The 13,754-nt window shown below is 41.4% G+C and overlaps 1 protein-coding gene across 5 annotated transcripts in view; it reads left to right on the top strand.

Moving 5' to 3' along the window:
• ercc6l2 (excision repair cross-complementation group 6-like 2) overlaps nucleotides 1-13,754 on the top strand; it is a 97,438-nt gene that overhangs the window by 73,589 nt on the left and 10,095 nt on the right. For 3 of the 5 annotated variants that reach the window (XM_052019171.1, XM_052019173.1, XM_052019174.1), the window contains one exon: nucleotides 524-5,303. The exons of 1 other annotated variant lie outside the window; for it this stretch is intronic. In XM_052019171.1, the coding sequence (XP_051875131.1) occupies nucleotides 524-1,562 (1,039 nt within the window). In that variant the 3' untranslated portion in view covers nucleotides 1,563-5,303. Of the gene's footprint in view, nucleotides 1-523; nucleotides 5,304-13,754 lie in introns of those variants that run through there. One more of the 5 variants, XM_052019175.1, reaches the window with a different exon arrangement.

Below are 13,754 nucleotides of genomic sequence, written 5' to 3'. Positions count from 1 at the left end.
CAAAAATGCATTTGTGTACTTCTGACTTGTTAGGATAAATAGCACAAAGTGAGCCTAGCATGTCAGGTTAGCAAGGCATTGAAATAACTTTCAGCCAACATGTTGAACTCGTCGTAGTTAGAGGAAACGTACTGTGAGCAAGTACTTCCAAAAGTACAAGGATCAATGTATTTCTTCATTTCCATACTCTAACCCAAAGCACTTGATTGTTTTCTAGTTGGTACCAGTCAAATGCTCAGCAACGTTCAATCAGCACTCAAATAGAAATTGACTGGTCTTTAGATTGTTTAGATCGTCAATATTCACAAATGGAAAGACTTGTGTTGTTGATCTGGCATCAGCTTAGTGCTTCAGAGCTTTAGCTAATTTGTTGAGAGACTGAGGGAGATGAAGGGGAAGAGGGCAAAAGTTTCTCACCATTTAACAAAAAAATCCTTCCTACTCTGCTGCTTTTCTTTAAATGTTGAATTGTTTATTTAATAGTGTTCAATTTTAAGAAAGAGCTCCTATCTCTCTGTTACAGAGAGCAACCCTCTGGCATGGCTTCTGTGGAAGGTTTAGCTGAACCTGCTCTGAGCAGCACCTCTCAACACCAGCTAAAAATGCTGAGGAACTCCCGCCTGACTCCATATCCAGAGCTCAATGACATCCTGCCAGCCGGGCCCCCAGAATCTGAACTTGAGGATAATGTCACAGTGCAGAGGTCAAAGGGCTATGCAGCCACAGACCATTCTGACAGAAGGGCTAAAAAAACAATAAATTCTTGTATCTGTGGAGTATCAGCTGGCAGAATAAAAAGTTTAAGGAAAAAGAACCTGAAGGAAACAGCAGCTGTGTGTTTTGAAACGCAAGATGAAGTTGGTTCACAAAAGCGTGATTATAACTCAGGACAGCCTCATAAAAAAAATAATAAAGTGATGGCTGACAAATCTGCTAGTGATTTTGCTGAAGGTGTTGGCGATAGAATCTGTATGGGATGTTCAAGTCCTTCAACTGCTGCTCTCTCAAAGAGTAGACTCGACAGGAGTGCAACGAGCTCCAGAGGGGCTGTGAAACTTCAGCAACACCATGAAGAGATAAGACCACCAGCAAAAGGGCCAAAGTGCAAGTCAGATAACAACCAAGAAATAACGCAACTCAAAACCGATTCAATCACAGAGCTGCTTGGTGACACCTCCATACTGGATCCATTGTTTGACAGAAAGAAAACCCTTACTGCACAGCCAAAGAAAGCTTCTGGGCATGTGCCAAAAGGAAAAAGCAAACCTAAAGATTTCTGGGACTTTCTCAATAAAAGTAATGAAGAGTATGTCAGTACACTAACAGATTTTTCAGTGATAGAAAGGTTATGTGAAAGTGCACCTCTGAAAACTAAGGGAAGGGAAAAAGAATGGGATGGCTCTCTTTGGAAGAAGAATGAAAAGTTTTTGTGGAAAAAACGTGATCTAGAGAATGACTTTAGTGCCTCAACATCTGGCACATCATTGGCAAGTTGCCAGCTGTGGAAACAGAACTTTCAGACTTTGGATGGGGAAAAGCAGCAGAAACATATAAATGAATAGTGTTTAATTGATCTAAATACAGTAATTGTAAAGAAAAAAAATGTGAAGTAATGAATTTCTGCTTGTTTTTCAAAGTTGATATATTTACATTTCATGGAATGGCAGAAGAATGGTAAGGTAACAACATACTATTGGAAGTTGGTCGTTTGGGACATTACAGTTGATACTTTGTTTTGCATTGATTAGCATTATTCTGAGAAACAGATTTACTTATTATTTAACATTTTCAGTTTTTGGACATACAGTCAATTTTATACAGGAACTATCTTAATGCGATAATCAAATGTTACTTGATGTTTAATGGAGGTTCAGAGATTTGGTAGGGAACAGCAGATGGTCATTCAGCCCATCAAGTCTATGGTTATCTGGTTGTTCTTATTAGTTATTGATTTTAAATCTGTCCAAAACAATTGTACTTTAGTGTGAGGAAGAATATTCTTTTTAGTTTGTATGATTACTTTTTCCCTTTGACATTTAAAGGTTTCTAGTGCAGAACATTGAGTCCTCGGCTCCTGCAAGCAGACTGAGAACACGTATGAGGTGGAGTACAACATTATTTACCCATCTCTGCTCTGCCTGAAAATTATACTTGGCTCAGCATTATCGACAGCTGGGGCGAACATTGCAGGTTTTCAATTCTCTTTGCCACTTGATGTTCTTTCACACCATGGTCCAATGTTGAGATTATGTAGTCTTGTTCCAGATTTCTTTACCAGAGGAAATTGTAGCCTTGAAATTGGATTGGATGGCATCTATTTCCTCAGCAGTATACAAACCAAAATTGGGGTAAATTGTACTAGAGGTCAGAGGAAATCTGAGCCATTGTCTGTTTTCAGCGCAGAGGTGTGCAGTTAGGCTGGGGTAGGGGGTGCATCTCTGCTCCTACAGAAAGACAAGTTTCCATATACAATCCTCAGACGAGAAGGTTTCTCGTCTTGGCGTCTCTCTGGTCGTGCAGGCAAGCAATTTACGCAGATTGGGCAGTTGCTGATGCATAACATCCCTTTGCGCTTAGAAAACAGAAACCTGCATCTGGGTAGCATCCTTATCTATTGAGAACAACAGTCTTCTCAAAGGTGGAAAGCATACTACTCACAAAGGGCATCTTTCTGGTGTTTAAGGGCATCAGGCTGCTCCCTGATGGCATATTGTGCTTGCCTTCATCAGTCAGGACATTAACTACACGAGATGGGACCTCATGTTGCAACTGTACAAGTCGTTGGTGAGACCACACTTGGAGTATTGTGTGCAGTTCTGGTTGCCCAGCTATTGGAAGGATGTCATTAAGCTGTAACAGGTGCAGAAAAGATTCACAAGGATGTTACTGGGACTGGAGGGCTTGAGTTATAAGAAGAGGCTGAATAGGCTGGGGCTTTTTTGCTGGAGCATAGAAGGTTGAGGGGTGCCCTTATAGAGAATCATGAGGGCCATAGATAAGGTGGATGGTCGCAGTCTTTTTCTCAGGGTACAGGAGTCTAAAAATAAAAGGCATAGATCTAAAATGCGAGGGGGAAAAAAATTTAAAAGGGATCTGAGTGGCAACTTTAGACAGGGTGGTGGGTATATGGAATGAGCTGCCAGAGGAAGCTGTGGAGATGGGCACAATTAAAATGTGTAAAAGGACATTTGGGCAGGTACATGGATAGAAAGGAGTAGAGGGACATGGGCCAAATCCAGGCAAATGGGACTAGCTTGGATAGACACCTTGGTCAACATGGACAAGTTGGGCTGAAGGGCCTGTTTCCATGCTGTATAACTCTATGACTCTTAAGTTGTTCCTTTAGAGTTTCAAGAAAGACTGTGGCCATTACCTCTGCAGCAGCTGCCACCTCATCTGCGCCAGTAGTCAGTGTGCAATGATGTTATCACCAAGTCCTACAGAAAAATGAAGGTGGCCACCAGAGAGGAGGTCATGGTCTCCTGGGTCCGCACAACCTCTTGTGAGAGTTTGGAGGTGGTTTCCTTCATGCTGCTTGTTGCCTCCTGCATTGGAAGAGACGGGCCGGTAAATTCACTAACTGTCTGGCTGCGCAGTTGCACCAGCCTTGTCACTGGAAGCATCTGAATTGTGGTGCTCGTCTGAGTCCTCTGCAACAGAACAGATGCTTGGACCACCACCCACCCCAACCTCTGGGGATTCTCCTGCACTGATTTCCCACACCTGTTACCAGGCTGCAGCATGCTAATACCTGGTGTATCTGCTCTCGACACTGTCCCTCTAACATAAGTCTTTTCATCCCTCACAGAACCAACAGCTGAGGTTTTGCCGTAGGCTGCCAGGCACAAAGATGCATGGTGGTCTGTACCCTCAACATCATCATTTCCCTATCCCCACTGCAACCCACTGCCAACCCACCCTCCGATAACCTCTTCCCACTCTCTGATCTTCCCTCGTGCTTTGACTGCTGCTCAACCTCTGAGTGATAGAGTTCTGAGAAGAGTGAAACTGGGGAAACTCTCCCGATACCCTACAGAGACAAAGCAGAAAATAGTTACTCTTGTAGAGTGCACCTAAAACATTTTTGTGGTGATGCAGCAGGACAGATAGTAGTTGGGGATTTGGGGCAGGGGGTGCAGAAGGTGTCTACTATAGATCAAATCAAAGGGGATGTAGTCATCACAATGAGGGGTGCATTTGTATGTAAATATGAATGAAAATCATGTACATGTTATGTTATGATGTAATAGTATATGTAACATAGCACACAGTTTTTAACACCTCTTTATTGAAGACTAAACATATTCTGAAGGTTGTTATGTCTCCTTTGGGCTAGTTAATACAGTATTCATCAAATCTAAAACAGCGGCTCATAGGCCTCCTCCCAATATATTGCACAATGAAGCATTATGAGTGATCTTACCTTGCAGTTCCATAATTTGCTCTTGAGGTGACTTTGGCTTCTTTGCCTATAAAGGAATATATATAAAGGATAATGTTGAAAATGCTGATGCATTGAATATTCTCCTAAGAAAGCTTAAGGAGAAAGCTTATTCTGTTGCAAGAGATTGATTTCAAGTCCTATTCCACTTTTACTAATCTGCTAGTCCCACAGAAAGCCAATAGTTTTATTCACAGAAACAGTGCAGAAATTGAATGGCCGCCAATAAATCAGAATTAGACTTGCATCTGTTTTACTGGTGCAAATGGTGGGAAGCAGCAAAATATAGATGTGGTAGCATCTATATTTATAGTGATTGGTCATTAATCTAGCCCTAACATGGGTAGAGGCATCTGCAACAAGAAATTTAACTATATACTTTTGACATTCTTAAAGCTACCAGGTCAAATAAAATACATCCAACATTTATAATGGCAAATAATTAGAACTGCCGATAGGCATAACTAGAGTGACCAACTTTACTAGGCAAGAATTGGTGGAAAACTAAGGTCAATTGGACAGATATGGTTTCTTTACATGCAGATGGTTGATCCACACTACCATGCGAAAATCCTATGATAGGCAGTGAGGACACAATCTCCACGAGTGGTGGGTGATGACTTTCCAGGTTAAGGTATGGAAATGGCTGAGTGAACACAGATTTCTGAAACAATAGTGTCCAAACGTGGAGAGGTAACCATCTCTGAAGTAGAAATGAGGAATAGTCATCCTCGATGTCCTGACAAGGTGAATTTCAGATCAATTACATGTGGAACATTCTGGCAATGTAAACATGAAGGCTTTTACTAAAAGCTCTATATACTTTTCAGGTATTCACAGTGACCTGGAAGGTTCAGGTCAAAACATGTCCAGTCTGTCGAGATAACACCCTTTTAAATATAAAGGTGATCAATGTAACTGTTTCAGTGTCCACATTTTTTTGTCAGAATTACAACTACTACTTGCTCATTCTTTTCAACATTCATTCCAAATGGATTGAATTTTAACCCTCGGGATCATGCACAACAGTAGAACATAGAATAGTGATATTGAGATTGATTTTTATTACTTATGGTATGCATGAAGTACAGTGTCAGAAAATAGAGCTCATCCAAGATCATATTTACTCAAATTCTTTATCTGGAGGAATGGTATCAAACATACCATCCTGCCATTAATGCTGCAGCTCAAAGTTCTGTATACACTTAAACTTTGGTTTGAGTCTAACCATGATTCCCTATTTTGCTAACTTCCTGTTAAAGTTTCATATAATGCCACATTCTGTCACAGGATTCACCCCAGCAGGGCTGTTTGTGCATCACAAACTTCAAACTTGCTTGAGATTTTTTATAGCCAGCTTGGAGGAGAGAGTGGACAGCAATTGAAATGAAAACAAAATCATGACTTGCTTCCTAACAACTCATCAGGAAAACACAAAGGGAATTGGTTTGAGCACAAGAACATGAGTACGAAGACCACCAAACAGTGCAGGATGGGGGAATGGAACATTGATGAGATTGTTTAGTACTGCAGACTTGTGCTGCATTTGAAAGAAAGATCTGAAGAGTTTACAATTCAGGTCCTCTCCAGGTTCCTGCAGGGTTCCATTCCTGAGAACTGTTCGTAACCCAAACTGACACCAGTAGGAAATGCTGCTGCAAACCAAGTTCCCCAGCAGATGCCTGTAGCCCTGCGGTGGCTGGCAAATCCATCCCGCCAGTCTCCCAAATGCTTGTTCAAATGTACGGGTTGTACATAAGTTGGGTGTTTGTAAACTGGAGAGGGCCTGTAATGAAGTAATTGCAGTACACGACATACCAGAACATTGATGAGAAATTTCTGTTGCTGAATTCATTCCAGACGTGGATGTAGAACCAACACCGAAGGGGAGACGCAAGTAAGTAGTAAATTAACTTGGTGTGTTATAACTTCTTCAGATCAATAAATAACTGACACCTAAAACCCAAACATGTTCAAGGTCCAGTCATCTGGGAAAGCTGGACTGAAGCTGCAATAATATGAAGACAGTGTAGCATATTTGTATGTAAATATATAAATAAGTCACAAGTGACAGTAACAATAATATCTGTAAAGTAGACATTTGTGCAAGCAGTTGACAATCCTCAAATTGGCATATGTATGAAGCTCCTGATATCTCCTAGAGTCTACATAAGGTAGTACTCACCAGCCCGCCAACAATAGCATAGAGACAAGCTCCTAGTACACTGTACAATGAAGCTTAATTAGTAAGCTTTCCTGGCAGTTGGGATGTCTGTTTGTGAGACATTTTGACTATATGTGGCCCCTCTGCCAGAAGAGGAAAGGTCTTCTCCATCAGGGCCTCTCCCCTTCTCTTACAGACGGCCTTCCTCCTATTTCTCATTGTCTTTGCCTGAATGCAGGCGAAGAGGAATAGTGAATAAGCTTGTCGTTATCCTGTTGTTAGGCTTGAATTCTGAGAGTTTAGAAAGGCAATTGTAAAGAGCATGCGCTGTGTAGATTGAGCAACATGGTGTGTCTGGACACTTGTGTTTGTATAATAAAGCAATATACATAGTGGTGTGCATAATATATCTTGTAACATAATGAAATTTCTTCCAGAATTCTCACTCCTGGAGGAGACCAGTTCAGCAATCTCTTGCTGGGCTCTTTCTGGTTCTCCAACAACAAAACTTGGTATTCATCTTATTAAACAGGACTTCTGCTGAAGAGTAAGAAATACAAGGAGAGCTGGATATCGAGGTTGGATAAGGAGAAATAAGGAAGTATATAGCAAGTCTAAAGAACTAAAGATGGGGAGGCCTGTCAAAAGTATAAAAAATGGAGGGAGATGCTTAAAAAGAAAATTAGGAAGGAAAAGAGGGGTCACAAAATAGCACAGGCAGACAGATCCAAATACAGTATGCTTTATAACTATATCAAGGACAAAGGAATAACCAGCAAAATGTGCATTGGATCCAGAAGGTATAGGTGAGGTACGTCCTAAATTAACACTTTTCATCAGAATTCACAAAGGAAACAGACTTTGTGCTTGGAGAACTCAGTAAAGGGGAAGATGAAATTTCAATGCAGGTCTCCATAAATAAAGAGGAAGTTCTTAATGCTTTAGCGTACTTGAAGGTGGATAAATCCCCAGGGCCAGATGAGATCCATCCCAGGCTGCTCTCGGAGGCAAGGGAAGAGATTGCTCTGGCTGAGGTTTTCAAGTCTTCACTGGCGAGGTACCAGATGTGATCCCCCTTTTCAAGAAGGGCAGCAAGGAAAAGCCTGGCAATTAAGGACCTGTGAAGGTAACATCAGTCGTAGGTAAGTTATTGGAAAAAATTCTGAGGGACAGGATTAATGATCACTTGGAAAGCCAGGGACTGATCAGAGATGTGTAGCATGGCTTTGTCAAGGGTAGATTTTGTCTGATTGAACTTTTTGAGGTGGTGAAGTATATTAATGAGGGAAGTGGCATTGATGTGGTTTACATCAGTAAGGCCTTTGACAAGGTCTCACACAGGAGACTGGTCCATAATGGGATCCAGAGCAATTTGGCAAATTGGATCCAAAATTGCTTTGGCAATAGTGGACAGAGGGTGAATGTGGAAGGCTGTTTTTGTGATTGGATGCCTGTGAATGATTTGAATATAGAAGTAAATAATCAGTAAGTTTGCAGATGACATGAAGGTTGCTGGAGTTGTGGACAATGTAGAAGGTAGTTTTAGGCTGCAGGATGATATTGATATAGTGGTGAAATGGGCTGGGAAATGGCAGCTGGAGTTTAACCCTGATAAATGTGAAATGGTGTATTTGGGGAGCATTAGTGAGGCTAGGACATACACCACGAATGGTAAGATCCTAGGAAGTATTGAGAAATGGGCCTTTGCGTGCAAGGCCAAAGATTCTTGGAGGTGCCAACGCAGGTAGATAATGAGGTTAAGAAGCGTATGGGGTACTGGACTTCATTAGTTGGGGCACTGTATACATGAGTATGAAGGTTATGCTCCAACTTTATAAAACATTGATGAGACCTCAGATGGAGTACTGTGTAGTTTGATCGCCACACAATAGGAAAGATGTAACAGCACCGTAGAGGGTGCAGAGAAGGTTCACCAGGATCTTTCCTGCGATAGAGTAGTTCAGTTCTGAGGAGAGACTAGAGAAGCCAGGTTTTGTTTCTCTTGTGAAAAGGACATCAAGAGGGGACATGATTGAAGAATATAAAATTATGGAAGGTATAGATAGGGTAGACCAAAAGAAACTTTTCTCCTAATCAGAGGTGAACAAAACCAGAAGATATAGATTTAAGATGAGGGGTAAGAGATTTAGAGAGCATTTAAGGGGGATCTTTTTCACCCGAAGAGAGGTGAGTACCTGTAATGCACTGCCAGAGAGAGTGGTGGAATCAGTGTCGCTGACAACATTTAAGAAGCATCTAGATGAGCAATTAAATCATCTAGGCATAGAAGGCTACAAGCCAAGTGCTGGAAGATGGGATTAGTATGGATGGGTTCCCACTTGTTAGCATAGATGTGGTGGGCCAAATGGCCTGTTTCCATGCTATATGACTGACTTTAAACTGTCTCTTTTGGTGATCAGGTTCTCTCATTTGGGCCAATGAGAGCCTTGGTGTCATAACTAGAGACATGACACCCCACCACCCATCATTCAACAAAATGCCAGGTACATCTCCTCTCCTCCCCTCCCCTTTCAGCACTCCAAAGGGAAATTCCCTGTGTTACACAATGGTTCTCTCCCCATTTTCCACCAACTACTTCACTTCCCATGGCATTTTCCCATGCAAGTGCTACCCTTTTACTCCTTCCCTTACCACCTTTCAGGGGTCCAAACAATCCTTCCAGTTGCAGAAATTCACTTGCACTTCTTCCAATTTAGTATATTTAATTTGCTGCTCACGATGTGTTCTCTACATTGGAGAAAGCAAATGTAGATTGGATGACCACTTTGCAGAACACCTCTGTTCAGTCTGCAAGGTGACCCTGAACTTCCAGTTGCCCATCACTTGAATTCTCCCAAGAATAAAAACAGAAAATGCTAGAAACACTCAGCAGGTCAGACAGTGTCTGTGCATAGAGAAGTAGGGTCAATGCCACTTTCCTGCTCTCATCCTTTATCTCTTGAATTCCTTGTAGTTCAAATGTCTGTTGGTCTCTATCTTGAATATATTCAATGACTCCACCTCCAAAACTCTCGAGGGCACAGAAATCCAGAGTCACGGCCCTCTAAGAAAAGAAATTCCTCCTCATCTCCATTATAAATGAGTGACCGCCCTATTCTGAAACTGTCCACTAGTTCTAGATACTCCTATTAGGGGAAATATTTTATAAACATCTGCCGTGTCATTCTGCTTTAGAATCTCATGTTGCAATAGGGTCGTCTTGCATTCTTCTGAACTCAAATTAGTATAGGCCCAATGTGCTCAAGCTTTTTCATAGATTAACCTCTTCATCCCAGGAACCAACTGAGTGAACCTCTATGCCTTGCTTCCAATGCAAGAAGATCATTTAAGTATGGAGGCCAAAGCTGTGCTCAATGCTCCAGATGCAAATTCCATTAAAGCTACCCTACTTTTATATTCTATACCACTTGCCATGAAGGCCAAAATTCATTAGCATTCCTAATTACTTGCTATACCCCATGCTGATTTTTTGTGTGTGTGCGTGTTCCATGCACTAGATATTCTAGCTATTACATACTATAACGTTTTGTAGTTTTGCTCCACTGCCTTCATTCACCTTACTCTATTTACACCTTCAGACAGATCAACTATGATTAACAAACACTCTGAGGTGACAACAACAGCGGTTGTGTTATCTCTATTCTTTTGCCTTGATCCCATCACAGATATTCTCTTTGTTCTCCCTACTCCTTCCCCTTCTCTGCAAATTAAAACACACTTTCACTTTTCCGGTTGGGATGCAAATTCTTCAACCTAAAAAGTTAACTTTTTGTCTCTACACATGCTCCCTGACCTTATGAGCATCTCCAGCATTTTCTGTTTTTATTCCTATTTCAATGTTTCTTTCTGTGTGCAGACCACCCTAATGCTGTTACAAATGTCTTATTTCTCTAATTTTACTATTTTTATTCCTGGACCCGATTTGCCATTAGTACTAGCACACCAAAAGCAGGCAACATTTAATTTCTCGGCAAGTTTCTGCATAGCTAATCTAACAAATCCCTTTACAGGGATCATCCTGTTCCTGTTAGAGTGAAAGGCAAGGGTGGCAGGAGCACTGAATCCTGGATGATGAGATATTGAGGTTCTGGTCAGGAAAAAGGAGGCAGGGGTCAGATACAGGCAACTGGGATCAAGTGAAACCCTGGAGGTAAATAAGAGATGCATGAGCATCCCCTAAGGAAATCAGGAGGGCAAAAAGGGGGCATGAGATAGCTTTGATGGGAAAGAATAAGGAGTGTTCAAAGATATTTTATGAATATTAAGGGGAAAAAAGTAACCAGGGAGAGAATAAGGCCCCTCAAAGACCAAAGTGGGCACCTATATGTGGAGCCACAGGAGATGGACAAGGTCTTCAATGAATATGTCTCCTCTGTTTTTACCATGGAGAAAGATAATGAAGACTAGGGAACTCGGAGAAAATTAATGGGCATGTCTTGAGGGTAGTCAACATTACAGTAGAGGAGGTACTGGCTGTCTTAAAATGTAAGAAGGTAGATAAATCCAGGGTCTGATCAGGTGTATCTAAGAATGTTGTGGGAAGCTAGAGAAGAAACTGCGGGAGTCCTGGCTGAGATATATGCATCACTATTAGCGATGGGTGAGGTGCTAGAAGACTGGAGAGTGGCTATTGTTGTTCCTTTACTTAAAAAGGGTTGTAAAGAAAAAACTGGGAACTATAGACCAGTAAGTCTAACATCTGTGGAAGGGAAATATTGGACGGGATTCTGAGGGATAAGATACATGCACATTTGGAAAGACAGGGATTGATTAGGGATAATTAGCGTGGATTTTTTGTGGAAGATCATATCTCATGAATTTGATTGTTTTTCTCTGAAGAAGTAACCAGAAGGTTGATAAGGGCAGAACAGTAGACATAGTCTATATGGACCAGCAAGTCCTTTGATAAGGTTCCACATTGTCGGCTTCTCTGGAAGATTAGTTCTTGTATGATCAGGGACAGCTAGCTGACTGAATACAGAGATAATCTGACAGAAGGAAGCAAAGGGTGATAGTGAAAAGTTGTTTTCTGGACTGGAGGCCCGTGATTAGAGGTGTGCTTAGGGTCGATGCTGGGTCCATTGTTGTTTGTCATCTATAGCAAAGATTTGGATGAGAATGTACAAGGCACAGTTAGTAATTTTGCAGATGACACTAAAATAGGTGGTTTTGTAGACGGTGTAGAAGGTTATCAGGAATTACAGGATCAGCTGGGGAAGTAGGCCAAGGAATGGCAAATGGAGTTTAATTCAGATAAGTGTGAGGTGTTGCATTTTGGGAAGTCAAACCAGGGTAGGACTTTCACAGTGAAAAGTAGGGCCCCAGGGTGTGTTGCAGAACTGAGGGACCTAGGAGGACAAGTATATAGTTCCCTGAAAGTGGTGTCACAGGTAGACAGGATGGTGAAGGCGGCTTTTGGCATGCTTGCCTTCATCAGTCAGGGCACTGAATATGCAGTTGAAGCTGCGATTTATGTTGCAGTTGTACAAGACAATGGTGAGGCCTTGCTTGGAGTATTGTGTTAGGTTTTGGTCACCCTGCTATAGGGAGATGCCATGAAGCTGGAAAGGATGCAGGAAAGATTTATGAGGATGTTGCCAGTTCCCGAGGGACTGGGTTACAGGGACAGGTTCAGCTGGCTAGGACTTTATTCCTTGGAGTGTAGGAGACTGAGGGGTGATTTTTGTGTATAAAATCATGAGGGGCATAAATAGATGGTCTTTTTCCCAGGGTTGGGGAATCAAGAACTAGAAGGGCATAGGTTTAAGGTGAGAAGGGAAATAGGAACCTGAGGGGCAACTTTTTCCACACAGAGGGTTAGTACGTCTATGGAATGAACTGCATGAGGAAGTGGTTGGGGCGTGTACAATAACATTTAAAACATATTTGGACAGGTACATGGATAGGAAACATTTAGAGGAATATGGGTCAAACGCAGTGTTATGGACTCAGTGAAAGTCCCTTTAAGATAGAGAGTGTGTGTGTATGTGTGTGTGGGGCGTGCTTACGTCAATAGAAGATAAAGGACGTAATGACGTTGTTGAAGAAGAAGAAGAAGAAGAGAGAGAGAGAAGGGAGAGAGACACCAGCCTGCTTGTTTTCTCTATCGATGGATGAGAAACAATAACTGTGTTTGCCACTGAAATCCATGTATGGAAGTTGGAAGTAATCCGGTGGAGTTCACTTTGTTGCTGACCTGTAGAAGGAAACAGGTATTTGTGTGTGGACGACCACGGTTCGGATGCTTTTCGGGGTGAGGAAGTCAATACCGAGTAAACACTGAAGTGTCGTTTGGGTTCCATCGTGGAACATTTGGATTTCGTATGTACTCTCTCTATGTTTTTCTACATCTACATCTTATCTTCAGACAACGGTGGTTGTTGAAGAAGCCCTTGCTCATGTTTTCACCTTATGGCTTGCGGAACTGAACTTTAAGAACCATTCAGGAACTGGGAGTTTTGGACTTTGTCACACACACACACGAAGAGTTTAGTTTTGGGGTTAACGTTCGAGGTTTAACATTCTTGAATTCTAACATACTAACATTTTTACTTTTATTTTACGTATTATCAATAGTAGTGATTAATAAAATAGTTTTTAACACTGAATCATGCTCAGTGTGTTTCTTTTGTTGCTGGTTCATGACAGCAGTCAAATGGGACTAGCTTATTTGGGCATCTTGGTCAACATGGACGAGTTGGGCTGAAAGGCCTGTTTCCATGCTGTATGACTCTATGACTCTATCTCTCAGCCTTAAATATAACTGCTGTCATAATTTAACCCTTCCAGTCCAGATATTACTTTTGTAAATCTGTATTGAAAACTTGAAAGCCTGAACCTCAGTACTTAAATTTGAATAGAGAATTCCAGATGGTCTGACCAAGGCCCTGTTCAACCTTTTGTTTCAGTTATGAAATAGAGACAAATGCTTTTTTTGTTCCTGTTCATTGCCTTTTAATGAAACCCAAAGATACAATTTTTTTTCCCGATTTTTTTTTCACATCCTAAATTTTAAAATAATAGTTGATACACCATGTTATTGCTCAAAGTCAAGTACATTTCACTGTCTAATGTAATATTATTTCTGTTGTTTTCCTTTCTCTTCTAGTTGGTTTCTTTATAAGTTCT

Source organism: Pristis pectinata, chromosome 7 (assembly GCF_009764475.1).
Source record: "Pristis pectinata isolate sPriPec2 chromosome 7, sPriPec2.1.pri, whole genome shotgun sequence".
NCBI classification, from domain to species: domain Eukaryota; kingdom Metazoa; phylum Chordata; class Chondrichthyes; order Rhinopristiformes; family Pristidae; genus Pristis; species Pristis pectinata.
The sequence above is the reverse complement of the archived record's forward strand: the minus strand, read 5'-3'. Positions and strand labels throughout refer to the sequence as shown.